Genomic DNA, 18,021 nt, shown 5'->3' on the forward strand with positions numbered 1-18,021 from the left:
TCGCTATTTACAGCTAAAACAGACTTGAGATGGACATTAAGAGTCTTCTAGCCTAAATATCTTTACATCAAATAAGTTTTGAGGCCCCCACGGGAATCTCAATTGAATCGTAGAATAGTCTCTTACTGTCATAAATAGGCCCCCGAGTGACACCACGGTTTAGACTTATAAACAATAGTTCAATACGCGTTTAGCATTCCCAATCGTGGTGAGCCGACCACAGGCTCGATCTACTGTCATTATTGTTACACTATATTATTGATTCATCGCACTTCTAACTTCTATGAGACAGAGCTTCTAGAAGCTTCGCGTGTTCAAAATACATAGGAAACTTTTGCTTTAACAGCGTGATAAATACTACTCAAACTTTAGCATACAATATTAATACTAAATACAATTCCGCTTGTCTTTATGAAACGTAAAATTCTATATCCAGTAAGATCAAATAATTTACTTTACGACGTCATGATATAAGTAGACGGGGTAACAAAAGAAAGCACTATCGTCATACGTATCACTGTCATACAGTTTATCCCATGTTATAAAACCTAAGTGTTCATTGCCCTACAAATGGTTAAGCACAAATAAGTATCATGAAGGCGAAGCCATACTTATATGTTTTAATTCACTTAATGCAGAACACAGCTGTGTCAACTATTATTTAAGTTGGTTAATACGTGAGATGTTTCTGATGAGATGTGAGATTACAAAAAACAAAACAATTAAAACCTATTTCTTGTAAATAAAAGATAAAAATTTATTACATTTAAAAATAGAAGTCAGGATCAAAAGAGAAAACAAATACCGTTTTATATAAAAGAAATGATTGAGTTGCCTGGCTTATGTAATGCAATAAACACTAGTTAAATCCTCACGATTTATTATGCCGACATTTAAAAATATAAAAGTTATTATTATATCTCTTATTAAAAAAATGAGCTTATGTTAAGTGAAATTTTACAAATACGAATATACGAGTATAGAGTATTTTTTCCATTTTTCCATAATCCATTGCATTGTTGATTATATCACACTTTGTACGATAAGTTTCATAAAAATCCAAACAAGTCGAAATAGCTAAAAATTTTCCAACCATTATACAGCAAAACCACACATTTTCTAATTTAAACCGTCCACACGAATATACACTTTATGACGTAGCAATGAAGTCTAAATTCACTGGACACAAAGCAGATATTTTTCAATTTCTACGAACGCACGCCTTTATGCATTCCTTAACCTAACCTTGCACAGTATGGTGGTAAGAACCGCCTGCTTTGGCTCCAAGCCAGGCATTACTCTTAACTGGATTCCACAAATGAGCTATACAGCTTTGCGAACTACGTGTGGCACTTCATTAAAAACGATGTTCATGTTAAATTCATTATAATTGGATTAAAGAATGACACATTTTAAACTAAACTACGAAGTTTATAGTAACCTCTTACAGCAATTTTTTCAGCAAGGGAAATAGTAATATATGTCATCACCTTATTTAATCGATAATTTAAATTTATTTTAAATACAAAAATACGGTTCGCATTTTGCTGAAGTAATGTCGACCAATACTTAACAAAATATAATGAAAATTATATATTCTCTGATTCGCAAATCTCTGTTAAAAATTCATTTTCTTTTCGAACACACCCTGTTTTGTATTAAATAAATTGTATAAAAGGTTTTATTTACCCATATTATAACGTACTCTATTTTAAGATGAAGATACGTGTATATATATTTATATTACTAACCATTTAGGATCATTTACAATAACCACACGTCAACAACAGAATTCATAAGAGGCCACCAAATGATAGAAAATAGAATCGCATTGAGAAAATTTATTGTAGGATACCATTATGGTGACGAATTTTAATTTAATTTAATAATATTTATTGTACACGCTAGAAAATATGTAGAAAGTTACATAATAGTAATGAAAAAAGTACAATGGGCGGTTTCATCACACGAGGCAATTTCTTACAGAGAACCATAGTATGAAAACATTAAAAGTAAAATAACAAATCTCGTAGTCCACAACAAACTCAGACTATTTTTTTTGTGGTCACTTTCAATGGTATTCGTTATTCAAAATATTCAACAATTGAATAGTGAACAAGTTTTATTAAATAAATATCCTAAATTTATTTCATGACAATTCAGAAATATTACACAGTAGTGCATGGTAATATGAAAGCTATAGAAAGGTATTTAAATTAGGAACCAAAATAAAAAAAAAAAACACTATGGAGTTACTATATGTACAATTCTAATAATTTAATTATCTAAAGCGATGTAAAACTAGAACACGCACAAGAAGCGCCGCGAAAAAATAGCTAAGATGCCCTGAAATATGAAGTTATACCGCTGGTAATGTATATAACAGTGAAAATTAATTTATTCATAATGTATATGAGGTGGAGTTATTTATGTATGAGCAGTTCCTTGCCTCCGCCGGTCGCGTCGCGTTCCGAATTGGAAACAATACAAACGGGCACTTATCTCTTATCTGCGCTATCAGCAGCATCGCATACCAACGTTATCTCGGAGAGCCCGGATCGCACATTAATGCTTTCCAATGCGTTCATTATAGATAGCCAGCTATTAAATCGATATTATCTTTAATTTTTTTTTAATTACCATCAATCGACCGTTCGTCATTTAGGTAGGTGTACGACGATACTGCGATAATAATTTTGCGTTCGATTTTCTTTTAATCTTTACATATTTTTAATGGTGTTATGATAAAGTTATTTAAATTTATTTACCTTATGATTAATATCACCTGACATGCGTTATCTTATAAGTCATCAGAAGTATACTTAGCCGATAAGTTTTTTTTTAAGAACACATTTAGTCATTGAAATATGTAAGTTGCAGCTGTAAGACATCCGCAGCTGTAAATATCCCTATCCTATAGATTTCTTATAAGACTTCGTATACTTTTTCTGACGACTTGAACCAATTCGTATGTTAGTGTACGTGCTACGCCGCGCATGCCGTCCCGTGGTCTCTGGTCACCTCAATGCCAATTCGTATGACCCTTCCAATTGCCATTTCAACTTGCCAATCCACTAGGCTATACCGGAACTCTTCATTAAATCTCATAGAGAAAAACCGAGTCTAGTTCTGACCATGGCTAGTTGAGCGACTCTGAGCTTTTGACCGAAATGAGCGACAAAGCTTTAATTTATAAATATATAATAACATTTATTTAAGGTGATCACTCATAAAATAATACATGTTATTTGCAATAGCAAAATAAAAAAAAATCATAACTGTTCTAACACTCACCTCGAGGGCTTCTTGCGCAGTATGGAGGTATTCCCTCAGCATAGCTTCCTGGATACTCAGCCATTCTAGCCGCGGGTCTTCGATCTGCGTCACCTCTGCAAACAAGAACACGCTTTTAATAACAAAAGTCACAAACATTTTATTCTGATACTCAAGGCCCGAATCTATTAAATATTTGTATTACTTTGTGAAATACCTAACCATACCTCTAGTATTCTTAGAATTTTAATTTTTTTTTACTATATTATTTCTATCAGTTAACACCCAGCTAACTACATCAAACTTCTGCAATATGTTATAAAATCTAGTGTTTTTTTTATATAAGGATACTAGGTGTAAGCGATTTTACTAGTGTCACGAGTAAAGCTTGTCACCGTATTGTCAGGTAGATACAAAGTTAGAAATAAGCCACGAGAAAATTAAATTGATATTTCTTTTTCACAATATTCTTAAATCAGTGTTAAATCTCTTATTAGTAATGCAAATTTCGTTTACGAAGGATAACAAGCACCGTATTTCGGCTACAATGAGGATAAGGCGATGTTTTGCGGAAGTCCATCCTAAGTAAGATAAGTATATATCAAATATTTTCGGATTTATAAGCCAATGGGCTTCGTTCTAATTATCTTACATTTTTTTTGTCACTTTAGCTACAGTGTATCGCGGTAGTTTTTACAAACTCCAATCCATTTGACCGGTCCGATAAACGTGCAAGTGAGTGTAGCACAGTATAGAATATTACATAACGGCGGGTCGAACGCCGCGAACCTTGGCGGGCTTCGTTTGAAAGTTAATCCAAGTTTAACATAACGCGCAGCGACCGTTTGCGTTATGTTAAAACATTCAAAACAGTACGCTGTTTTTTGCTACATGTTTTCAGTGAAACAAATCCATTCGTTGGATATTATATAACTGCTTTTACGTATCTTATTCAATACCAATATTTTCTACTTCTGGAATACTATTGGCATTTGCAAATTCAGCAGGTTAGAGGCAGCTAAGGCGCAAACGGCATCAAAAGTTTTTAGCTCTCGTGCCATACTATTTCACCAAAGGGGAGACCGCTAAGCTCTTAGATCTCTTCGGCAGATACTCCAAGGAATGACTCCGATCAAGGACCCTTGGCTTGGACAGTCACTCGTCGATAATATTCACTTAACTTTCCGACACAAGGACGTCCTAGAGAGCTGAACCTCGACTTTATTGCCTAGGTAATAACACTTCTACCGCTATGAATATCTATAGAACCATATCGACGTATGTATATCCACTTTTAATGTTGGAGATTTTAATAGATTCACGAAAATATATATACTAAAGCATGCTTCGGTTTTTAACTATAAATATTAACAGTGTTGTGAAATATTGAAAAGTAAAGAATTTGCGTGTTATCGAACAATGCCGCTTAATAATCACATTGTCACAACAATATGATTCATGAATCGTTTCCATCCGCGTCAACATCGATTCGTCTGCAATAATCGATACGTACGTGGATCGGTATGAATTGCGTAAATGACGTCGGCGATCAGGTGATGCCCGATAGCGATGCAATTACTGACGTACGCGCACGGTTTGATTGCATTCGTAAAGCGATTTTTTAAAAAGTTAAAAATATAAAGTTTAAGTCAATCATAAATAGAGTAATCGATTGCATGTTTAGTTAATGTCATTCTTTCATCATTTCAGCCATAGGGGATCTACACTACTAAACATAGCACTACAATAGTACCACAAAATTTGAACCCTCTACCGTCTACAATAGACCACACATAATTTAATTTCGCATAACGTTGCACTAAACCAATTTAAATTTATATATTTTAGGTTTTGATATTGGCACGCCTCTTTAAAAGATCTCATCATCATCATCTCGCCAGTCGACATGAACTCACTACAAGGCTCCCCCAAATAAGACTCCTTCAAAGAATCTACATACTGACTGTTGTTCGCAACTCGATAAGATCTTACTGGCCTCTACGCACGTCGGGAGATAAGTTCGCTATCCACTGTAACTTTAAGACGAGTAATTCTTCAAGTAACGTCGGTAACTTAAGTTATTCTGCGGTTCATCTTATTTCTGATTCGATCTTGCAGAGCAACTCCAGGTGTTGCCGTCTCAATTTTAAATAATAGACGAATAAATGGAATCAGGGAATGGATTCAGGCGTTACTTTGCGAAAGTCTATCCTAAGTAAGAAAAGGACTAATATATAGCGGAAGTAGCTATATATTAGTCCTTTTCTTACTTAAAATGAATAAAGGAACATGTTGGAGCAATAAAAATAAACTTTGTCGCGATGCAAAAGGTACGAAAGAGTTTAGCGTAGAGGTGATAAATAATCAGAGGCAATAACGAGTTGACGGGGCATAGCGGACGCCAATCAACGGGCAGCTGCAGCCAGCATCCGCGCGCCGCGTGACATCCAAAGTGCGAGCGCGATCTTTCAATTAAGAGTTCCCATTCTGTAGCCCGCAAGGCCGCTCACGAACGCTCCGACCCGGCCGATTAGAACCTACAATTGATTTAGACTCACTTTGAGGGTGAAGGTCGACGGAATTGAATTGACAAATGTAAATGGATGATGTATTCGTTTCATATGATGATGCATTGGTGTAAAGAATTAAAGGACTGAATGTATCTAATTTGTCAGCAAAGAGCTTTAAAGCTTATACATTTACTTGAAATAACTGTATGAAGTGATTTCAATCATTGATTCAAACACGTATAAGCCAAAATCCCATAAATATTTTTTTTTCTTTGGAATTGGACAGGTTAATCACCTTTGGCAGAACAAAGCCTATATATTTGATAATCCGAATTTTTAAAAATTATTTTTCTTATCACATTATGATAACAGTATTATTTAACCACTTATTTTTGGAGTATTGTTCGTTAATTGACAGAAAATTATGACTAAAACCTTTTTAAAAATTTTATACCTCTAACCATTCTCGCTGTAGAATTAAAATGGCTAAGTTATTTTCACTAACGCCAACATGAAAATTAAGGAAGTGACGTAACACGCCGAGGAGGCTCCACAACGTGTCTAACCTTACAATTCCCACAGGAAACGGAACATATCAAAAGCAATACCAAACAATATTAGCATGACACAACGTGGTGCGCGTGACGAGTCCACAGACGGGCCTCACACGACGACAGATTAATAAATAATATATTAGGCAACATAATGATGAAACCCTTTGATAACAGACATCGAAACTGTTGAAAAATTTTCAAGTGCAGTCATATGTGTAATGTAACGTGTTTGAAGTTTAGAGATCAATTTATGTAGCGTTCCCTTTACTATTCCACTGTACTAAAGTCGCCAAGCTCTTAGGATACTGACACTACGTGGGGTGTCCTTTTAGCATTTTAATTTTTTAATGCTCAAAAGGCCTGAATTTTGCCTCAATATATTGGTACTGTCGATTTATTATGTAGCATAGTGTGGCGGCATTATTTGACACTATTATCGGTACTGGAGTATAGACCACGGATCGACAAGCACAGCATAGGACGCTCGCTCTCGTGGTCAGACGACTTTGTTAAAGTCGAAAGTTATTGGATAAACACCAACTTCAACGGGTTCCATTGTAGCTAATGTATAATCTCTCGGTTTGTAGTATAATCAATGAATTTACGAACAGACAAACGAAGTGGGCGGGAGACAGCTAACAGTATATATAATAATAATAATCAATAATTGTGATTATAGTTTAAGAACAAATTTTAAATCCAGCATGAACAAGAATCTACTCCATAGAGTGCTTTGAATAAAATGGAATTCTTTATAGAAAATATTTCTATCCTATGAAGCTTTAAAATAAAAGCTAGAAAGGGTAAAGCGCATAAATATTGCCGCCGTATGCAGAAAATAAGTATAGGGGAGATCGCATACCACGATAACGAACGTGGATGTTGTAAACACGCTGCGCAAAATGGAGAAGGCATTTCCAGTACACTTTATGGAACGATTTATTCATTCCATAAACAATTACATACATAGGAATCTGATATCTAGGCATTACCATTTTAATACACATTATTTAACATCAGGCTGGGTTATTTCATATCTTGAAAATGTGTATGGAACATAGAAATTACTAATTTATGTATGCTTGCAAACTTTAATCGTTATTATTTATATTATCGATCGACGGTTAAATATGTCTTTAATCCAGTTCTCTTAAGAGATGATATTGTTTTTTTTTCTCTAATAAGCAGTTTTATAGATTTAATATTGATACGCGTTATATGATATCCTATCCAAAAATCCATAAACATAAATTTCGAATTCTTGTATATTAAAAATAAACATTGTTTAATACGAGTAGTTTATATGGAAGTTATTGGCTTAACACATTTCGATTTAGAGTTCTAGAGACTACTTTATACATTAATAGTTATTCCATAAATATAGTTGAGTGGAAATAAGTGAAATGGTTTAAAAGTTTTTCTGACTTACGAGCTATGTATTGAACCTTTCAAAGCTTTAACATGTAGAACTAATCACTCTATGTAAGTTTTATAATATATTAAAAACTTATTCCAAGCAAAGCAGAGAAGTAACTAGTATAAATCGAGTGATCAGTGAAAGTGATTAAGATAACACATCCAAAATTTATACATCCATGTCTTCACAACTAAACGCTGCGTTGATCGGCGAGTGAAAGAGATGTATTATATGAACAGAATCGAGATCGTATCTGAAGGCCTGAAAATTACATTAATACAAGTAAAATAGTGATTATTTGTATATACAAATTATGACTTTCTGTATGTTATTCCATCATACAGATTTCAGTTTAAAAAAGGAACTATTAAAATCAATATTTTTTTTAAAAAGAAAACGTTGTTTAATGTGATAGCAGCAGCATTTTTATGGTCTAATTTTAGAATGCAGTACCTGATAAATAAGAAACATGATAGGAACCTTCTTTACTTTGATAACAAAAAGGCATTATATACAAATTCCTACGCCAATGTAGCTTTGCATATGTAGGAAATTTTACTTTCAACCGTCGCCGTTTTAGCCTTAGCCGCCCACTGCAAGGCCTCCTCGAAAAAAATGTTGGCGATCACAGCGTGGTTTTATGATACATAGAGGACGCTGCTGCCCATCTATCCCCTTGAAGCAGTGGCAATACTGCCACGAAGCGTAAATGATATAAGATTGTACTCCGGGAATCAAAGCCGCAACAAACAATCGCAAGTCATTCCTATACTACTGGTAACTGCTTATTTCTTCTATTTTACGTTATAAAAAAGTAAATCATAGCATACCTAAGAATAATATCTTAGGATTCATACAAATAGTATATTTATATACTAAGTAAGCTAGTAAAAAGTCGTTACTAAAGCTTACAGGAAAAAGAAAGAAAATTTTAGTAAGACCAAGAATTAAAGTTCGCAACAGCATCATGTCTAAAGTCCTATTATTCTACCATCACAGCCCTATTCTGCATTATTTAATCTAACTTCAAATAATCGCGAATATAGCTAATATAACTACATGCAAAAGATTCATTTTCGCATGCAAGCGGTGCCCGTGTTAATATAATAATAATTATTTCGCTAACGACTGTTTACATTAGCGATAAATAATGACTTATCCATGCTTGATCTTTTCGTAAATGGGTTTTTAAAACATGCGCGCGCAACGCATCCATCATTCAGTTTTACGCGGGAATTACGTGCGCCATTATCGAAAAAGGCGCGCTTTTCATGTTTATTTATGACACTGAACTCTTAATTCGGAAGTTTTTAGCCAGGAGACTGTTTTTTATTGGCCACGTCTTATCGGGCAAACGATCTGCTGGCGCAGGATCTGATCAAAGTCGTATCCTGTTTAAAGTATTTTAGAAATGTGATTTACCAAAAAAAAGTGACTCGCTAATGTATTTTCTCTTTTCATACTTAATGCGAGATGATAAACAAGACGTCCATCTGATAGCAAGTAATATGCGAAATTCTGGTGGAAGGTAAGATCGAATGTCTCATAAGTCGAATAACTTTACTCTACTGCTACATAAACCTGTAGCGTGGTGAGGTGGCGCGATGAAATGTGTCGTCGCCACAAGCGTTGACGGCGGACTGAAGATACAGAACAGCTAATACTCACTTCGTCTCGTCTCACTTACTTAAGGCGCGGTACAGCGGTTACAGTAACGCTATACGGCCCTTTCAACCAAAACACAGTAAGCTTTTATATATACATAGGTCGCTGCAACGGTGACCATCTTTCCTGCCTCGTTCAATAATACTTTTTATCACACGAGACACAATATTAATACTTCAAGTTTTTCTATCAAGTTTTTGACATGGACAAATGTTGTTAGACCGTCGACAACTTCACCAGGTTTGTTATGATATAACTTAATTTGCTTATACTAAACGGAAACCTCGGCACCGAACGATACAATCATTTACTTCACCCATTTGGTCGTTTAGCTCTTAAATCACGTACATGCGCGTTCTATGAATCGTCTATGCAATAAAGCCTTTGGGGACCTCGGCAAAGGCAGTCAATCAAATTGAAAGGTGACACAGACGTTTCTTTTGACATCATACTGCAGCCCGAGAGACATTTGTAGATTTCACAGAGTCGCTTAAAACCTCTTTTACTCCTCAACCTCGAGTACTTTTTATTTTTCTTTTTTAAGTATGTTATTCGCCTTTTAAATATATCAAGATATATATAGGATAACAGCCTAAAATATAGTAAATCACTGAAAATATTTAACACAGTGTTGCTTGCATTAGTGAGTGTCGATCCTTGAACTTATCGACAATACTGTACTCTTATTTAGTTATAAGAAAATCAATAAAATGTCGCCGTTACTTTAGTGTCAAGATAATATATTGTTAAAAGGTAATAATAATTAAAGGAATAAACGTGCTCGATTAAGCATTGCGTGATAGAAATAACTTAAGTTAGATTTATGACATTTTTCTAGGTCTCGTTCTTTATGCAAAAAAAGACGACTGGTATTAATGAGTTATTTATTTGACATGGCCTTTAAACTTGAAATTAACATTGATACGAAAAATATTAATATTTAAAAAAAAAACAGCCAGTATGAATGAAATCGTCGTGTATAAATGATTTGTAGAGTTCCACCAGTAATGGCGACTCCCAAATCATGGGGTATCCGCCTATTCGATTTAAAAGCTCAGTGGACTCCCAATCTGGTAGAATAGTAGCACGATCCGAGACTACCCCTGGAGGCTTTGAGCTTCGCTACTTTGAAAAAAGCCTTAAGCTATTAACGTTAATTTATATACAATACTATTTATATTGAAAACACTGCAAACGTTAAGATAATCTATTTTGAAATTTTGACACTGTTGTTCAAATCCGTGGTTTCCACTCTAGGACCTTACAGACCATGCTGCATCATCAAAATTATATAGTATATAAATATTTACATATATCTAGATTTTATTATCAGAATAAACTATTATACGGCAAAAAGATATCCAGAGAGCAATGAAGAGTGCTATGCACGGAGCTTCGCTGTAATATCGAATCAGAAATGAGAAAATTCGCAGAAGAACCAAGTTCACCGACGTAGATTAAAGAAATGCTTGAAGTGGCAGTAAGAGTAGCACATTGCTCCAGCAACAGACGACCTTTAGGATCTGACAGTTTCAAAGTGGCGAAGACGAGCCGGTAGAGGCATCAGCGATGTCTCTCACTAGGTGGTACGACGACATATTTAACGTCAAGGGAAGTCTTTGAATGCAGTACAAAACCGGTCAAAGTATAGATTTTGTGCGAGTCCTATGCCTTCCAGTAGACATATATCGGCAGATATGATAATTAAACTATTATTTTTAATTGTAAATTAATATCGTGTGAACGTAGTTACCTATAGAAATTTGTATTATTTGTCTGCCAGCCGGCTTCCGTGGAGATAGTTGTGGGCATGCTGGCTTCTTGGAGAATGTTTACGGGTAACTTATGCAGATGCTTAAGCTACGACAACATAAATAAGGAGTCGATTTAACTAAACCTGTTCGCTTCTAAATTAAAATATCCGAACCGTAATCAGTACGGCGTAATGGAACAATTTATATGTACGCGGTTGCCGGGAATTGGACGAAATTTATAATTCCAACGCGCTCGGAACATGCTCTAACGAGTTTGTACAGAACGCTGCTGTTTTACATTAAATAATTTTGTTTGTATATATATAAATATATATTTTAATTAAAAACGACACTAATACGGCGCTAGATGAGTTAATTAAGTAAACAGCTGATTTTTCTGCGAAATAAAATTACAAGATTTAATTTTCGAATCACAGTTATCGTAAACCTTTTTTTAGCTTTTAATATTCGATCAAGTTTGTAAATTAGTTTACTCAATTTATACGTCTTTTGAAAATGTTTTCATTGTACCTTGAAATAATTTCTATGTACTTCCACTATTATTTATTGATCGACTATTGAAATAAATCTCTTCTGAGTGCATACAGCCAAGGTCAATAAACTTATAGTTAATAAAAGTAAAGATCTAAAAGAAGTCAATTATATTTCTAACAACCAATATTACCATATATAGTTAATTTTCAAACAGTTTAATAAAAAAGTAGTATGTCTATAATTATATATGTAACTTACAAAAAGGGATTAGCTTCTTAGAATTCTTATTAATTGAATTACAAATTAACCCTTTCATGGGGTATTTATACTATTATTACCTCTCGTAATTATTAAATAATTAAGTTTCTCATACACATATAAAAGCGAAGGAAAGCCAATAAAATTTTATTGGCCTGAAAGACGATAATCAAGGGGATTAAAGACGTAACAAAAAACGTAATAACATGTAATTGAACAGTGCAAAACCGAAACGCAAGCACAATCTTAATTGAAGAGTAAGCGCACTAAGCCTCCATTTCAAGAGACTCCTGACAAGCAGGCCCCGGAACACCCGCTGCTCGTCGAACGGTCGTCGGTTAAAAAGCCTTTACTTGACGGAAAACTCGAATACCTTCATAAATAATGCAGCCGAACGCTTCTAAATAAACATGGAAATATAAAAAATAACGCAACGCTGCTGAGTTGCATTTAATGTACAGGGCACGTAATACTATCATAGGGTAGTCATAGCTTATACACATGTCCATCAACTAGACATACCTAAACTAAAATAAAACATGAGGGAGCCTGTAATTTATTACAAATACAGTTTAAGGACATTAAGTACATTTGCACTAAAACTGAAATAAAATCTTTTCCCAAAAATAGTTTAATATGTACGAAAACAGCTTATGTCATTTATATTTTATACACAATATCATCACTGTTGGATATAGGCCCTCACCATCACCTTTCATCAGTTCTGGAATCATAGATAGTGTGGAGACAACGAACTGGCAAGAGAAACGTCGGATATCCTTAAACCAGGTGGACTGACTTTATTAAGGTAGAAGGAAGGCGCAGATCTCTGACGAAAATCTATTGAGGAGACTTTTGTCCAGCAATGGACATACTTCGACTGAAATGATGATGATGAAATAAGTATAGGCTTTTTTTTTTAGTCCCCGCTATTGGGGGCCTCTCGTAGTAAGATAGGGGATCTTAGGTGGGACAGGGTCTTTATTGGCAATTTAATTTTTTTTTCACATAATTTTTTATTTTCATTCTCTACTTTCATTCTTCACATAATCTTTCATTCTATTCTTTTATGCCACAATTCTTCTTTCTTTCACTTTTGCTCTGTGTCCTTTCATTCCTCCCTCATTACTTGTTACATTTTATCTTTTTTCTTTCATTTACATTTTTATCACACTTTATATCACATTTGAGTTACATTATATCACTTTTTAATAAGTATAGGCTAAGCACCTTTAGCGCCGAACAGAATTTTAATCTTCATTATACACACTACACTCAATTATTTTTTTACATTGGAAATCTTTGGAATTTTCACAGCCGTATAAAATCACCAACTAGGTAGTACTGGATAGCCGTAAATTAAAAAAAAATGTTAAAGAAAAATGGCGGAAAAGCTACCGTCGCACATAAATAATGCATCGGAATGCGCGTGTCGTGCGAAAATGTACGCGAGCCCTGTGCCTGCACACCGTTATTGCTATTCGCACGCGCTGCCTATCGCCGTGCGGATTTGTTTGCCCTGCTGCTCGCTGAATAGCAGATAGGTGGCGAAAGGTGCTGTTTACCTGCCTATAACACGAAACGTTTTTTTTTCTTTTATATTCACATAAAATCAACCTTTACATTTTACGATTTTTGATGTATCTAAAATAAAACACCAATACGATGCTACGTGCATAAGAGAAGAACGTCACTGACTATAAACGCAAGACCCGCGTGATAAAGGGTATAAACTTTGGGAGACGATGAAGACATCAAATTTTGAAAAGTTACTAATTACAATTAACCATATCAATGTTTCAGTTATAAGACGTCCACTACTGAACTTAAGCCTATCTTCTTTGATTTCAAATACGACTGTTAGGAAAAGGCTAGGATTCATCAATACGCATAATTCTTAGAAACAAGTAACTAACTGTATTTTTATATAAAAATTTGGCAAAGAAATATTACTTATTCAACGATATTATCAAAATTACATTCTCGGTAACAATGTTCTCCAACATATATTCACAATATTTGTTTAGATTCCCTATTTAGATATGGATACAATATATTAAAATTACAATAACAATAATCATTTGACGAGTTTAAAACTTGAATTCGCTTGAAAAGAGCTATCGCTGATCAAAATAATAATATAAAAGATATTCAACGAATTTGGATGCGGCAAAATATAACGGGTAGTTAAAATTCACGGCACATGTCAAGCCCTATTTGACATCTGTATCGTGGAGGCTGGATTTGGACCACGATGCTTTTTCTTTCAATCAATCAATATTGATATCGGTCTGACGTTCGCTCGGTATGGCACACGACTGGACTCTTTAATGGACCACTTACAAATTTAGTAACGCGTGAAAAAAAATAAAATTTGATTTAATAAAGAAGATGTATAGTAGCTTTTTCGAATTGTACACTCACGCATTTAATACTATATGCCTCGCTTATGTAGTATAAAACTCTAGACTTGTTGCACGTCTAAAAAAAAATATCATCACCATTACAAATGTAAGATGTCCGCTGCTAGACATAGGCCTCTACCATAGATTTAAAATAGGAGCAAATAAATATAAAATGTACTCCAGACTGATCACTTTATCGATTGATTATTCTTATAATAAAGAACAATTATTAACAATATTATCATTACGTATCTTCTTTTCTCTTCAGCCGATAGACGCCCACTGTAAGGCTTGCAGCGCTGCTTGCCTTCCAGCGACTACCCGCGACTTTGACTACGTCCTCGGTCTTCCTAATGCCTACCCAGACCGCACTGACTCGTGGTCTTCGCATTTAATTTATTACGTATACTCCAAGACTAATAATCACTTTTATATACATCATTGTAATGTTATTTGTTCTATAACACCCTAACACCTTTTCATTTTAATAACTAAGGACTGGTGTTTTTATTTTCTTCAATTTATATTACAAAACGTGATAATTTAAATATTTTTCGCCTATTTTTTTTTCTTTCCATTAAACCCTCTTTGAATCTTTATGGAAATATGAAGAAATAATTGGCAGTAATGATCGAGCCGTGCTCTTGTTTTAAGCTTACATCTGTCGATTCATTTTTATTTCATTATCATTATTTTTCATTTAATATTCTTTATTGTACACGTTAAGATACATTAAATAAGTTTTACAATAATATACAAAAAAAGTACAATCGGCGGTCTTATCACACAAGGCAATCTCTTACAGACAACCATAGTATGGAAAAGGTAAAAGTACTAATAATGGGTAGTTTACGTGTACAAAAAATAAATATTTACAAACGAACATAAACATACATAGACATACATACATACGTATATAACACATCGATCGCACTTGCCACAGAAAGAAACAGAAGAAAGAAAGAAAGAAAGAAATGAATTAATAAATTATTTTAGCCGTAAAACATCCACTGCTCAGATATAGATTTTAAATAGGACCGGTAAAAGGGGCATGCATCGAGCGTCTTCCGACGACCTTAGAACAAGGTGGACATCCTACGCTACCCTGGTCATTCCGTGGTCTCCACTTCAGAACCTAAAATCTCCTGCGCTAAGTGGCCATAGTTGTTTACTTTCATTTATCTTTCACGATTTATTAAACTGTACACATATATTTACTATTAATCATAGAAATGAAAAAAAGCTTAGTTATTGCCCTTAGCGCTTATGACATAACAGTACTAATACATAACTGTACATACATATTTGCTTCTTTTCGACCATAACGGTTAGTGACATATATTATCATTTGCAATTTCACGTCAAACGCTTAATAAGGAGTTCCGTGTATAAAGAAAACATTAGACATTACAAATTACAAGCTCTGGCCGCGTACGCAGCGATCCAGCGACAAAAATCTACACAAAACAGCACTCGTAGCGCCATCTATAGCACGACAATCGACACATTCAGCGGTCGCATCACGATTACAAAGTACTGAATTCACTGTAGGACACCTAACATTCTATGAGCTAGATATAAATCATGCTCTTACATAATTCATAGGGTAATAACTAAAGCATTGGGGTCCTTCATACGCCCCCCGCGTGGAACATTTTTCACTCGCCATACTGAATAATCCAGAGAGTATAAATAACAGTTGGCGCGCTCCGTCCAATACAAACGATTCTTTACGTGGAATGACTTAGTATCGACTGAACGACTGAAGGTACACAGTCGTCGAATTCACTTCGTTCGTCGATTTATATTTATAATGTGATATGGTATTCTTATCCATATATATACTTTGTAAAGATCTCCCAGTAACAACAGTTTTATTACGCATTCCCTATTACACAAATGTAGAAGCTATAAACGAATGTATAGTTCATTTGTAACTCCTTCCGATTATCCTATATAAAGCGAGCGATATGAAATACACACATAATTGTTTTTTTTTTTAAATGCGACAAGCCAAATGCTTCTGGCTATATAATCCGCGGGGACAGATAGTAAACAATAATTAAATTTAATACGCAGTGATCTGAATTTGTAAAACGCTTTTTCCTTAAAATCATTGATTTTTGAATAGTGTGTACACACATTCATTGACTGCATAAGCTTTTATATCTATAATCAATCAACCTGTATAACGTAAAAATGACATCTTCGACACTAATTTAGTACATATAACTATTTTTACAATGACATCCAACATGTACACAAATTACTTGTATTATATAGTATGTTATGGCACTGTCACACGATTACAATTTTATGTTAATTTTAAAAGAGTTTCGTATTAAATGAATTAATATTTAGTTTCGGCGTTTTAATTTGTCCACATATGAGCTTGAAATAAAGAATGATCAAGGTCGATAGCTTTCCCGTCACTACTGCGATCTGTTGCATTTCATGCAACCTTTTCATATTTCTACTGACTACTAGTTGATTCTTTAAATCTGGTTTAAGAAGAAAGGCATTTTTCAATGTATCATTAAAAATTAAACAATAAAAAAACAAAAATGTTTTTTTATTACATTTCATGATAAAAGTATTATTAATTTATTTATTCATCGGTCAAACCGTTAACTGGTGGATAATATCTTCGGCATTTAGGTTTTTTAGTGGCGACCCAGAACTAGTAGACGCGGTTTGGGTAGGATACCTAAAGTCTCATAAATTTATAGTCCAAGAAGACTGACGACGAAAGAATTTAATTTAAATCAAGAGTTTTAGATTTCTGCATAAATTATTTAAAAAAAAACGTTTTTTCTTTAGACATGTTTTTCGATTACAGGTTAGGAAACATGCTATGTCTGTGAATCGTTTATAAAAATATTTACATGTTTAAATCAGACCAATACATGTTACCTGTTTTAACAAATAAACATTTTGCATTTGAATTTGATTTTTATTTATATGAGTGTAAGATATAAATTAATTCAATAATGACATGACGTATAATGTAATAAATATACATACGATTGAGATGGTTGATGTAGTACGGTCCGATTTGAGGATCGTAAGCCTCCTCCCAGCCCAGGGGCAATTCATTGCCGATGCAGTCCGCGAATGTTTGTGGCTTTGTATATCTGAAACAATGATCGCTTTTTATTATCTTTCAAAACATAGCAATTGGGTATGATAAACTTTTTCGATCCGATTCCTTCACGACCTATCTTATTGTGTTGGTAGAGATGTTAGATAGGAATTTCGACTTTACATCGCTTGGTGAAACGTCTGGAATATTCGATATTTAATAAGAACAATAACTAATGTACTTCGAGGTGTTGACACTTTTTAAAATGTGTTTTACAATATAACACAGATTTAATTCACAGAACAGAATATTATCTTTAATCGAATTTAAATTAGTATTCAGCGGATAAAAAGTACTTATACTGTGTACATATTTTTCTTAGAAACATTTTTTGTAAGCTTAGAAATATGAAGTCGTTTCCAAAACATCTTAAGGCAACCAACTGGTTCCCACGCAAGCATGTAGCGAACCTATTAAAACTGCCCCGTATTACTATTATTAAAGCAAAATAAAAATAACAGGGAATAGTTATAATGATGAAGATGAGAATGATTACATTGCGTCTTCCGGATAATTTCCATTAGATAAAACAAGTGCCGGAGTGAAAC

General features: G+C 34.1%; 1 protein-coding gene across 1 annotated transcript in view; it reads right to left on the minus strand.

Moving 5' to 3' along the window:
• kibra (WW and C2 domain containing protein kibra) overlaps window positions 1-18,021 on the minus strand; it is a 119,350-nt gene that overhangs the window by 77,060 nt on the left and 24,269 nt on the right. Inside the window, exons 2-3 of the mRNA XM_068766941.1 lie at window positions 17,356-17,465; window positions 3,295-3,389 (exon numbers count right to left, since the gene is read on the minus strand). Coding sequence (XP_068623042.1) covers window positions 3,295-3,389; window positions 17,356-17,465 — 205 coding nt within the window. The remainder of the gene's footprint in view (window positions 1-3,294; window positions 3,390-17,355; window positions 17,466-18,021) is intronic.

The sequence above is a fragment of the Battus philenor genome, unplaced genomic scaffold, assembly GCF_028537555.1.
Source record: "Battus philenor isolate CCGP_79_NKW_IND1 unplaced genomic scaffold, ilBatPhil1.0.hap1 SCAF_22, whole genome shotgun sequence".
NCBI lineage: Eukaryota > Metazoa > Arthropoda > Insecta > Lepidoptera > Papilionidae > Battus > Battus philenor.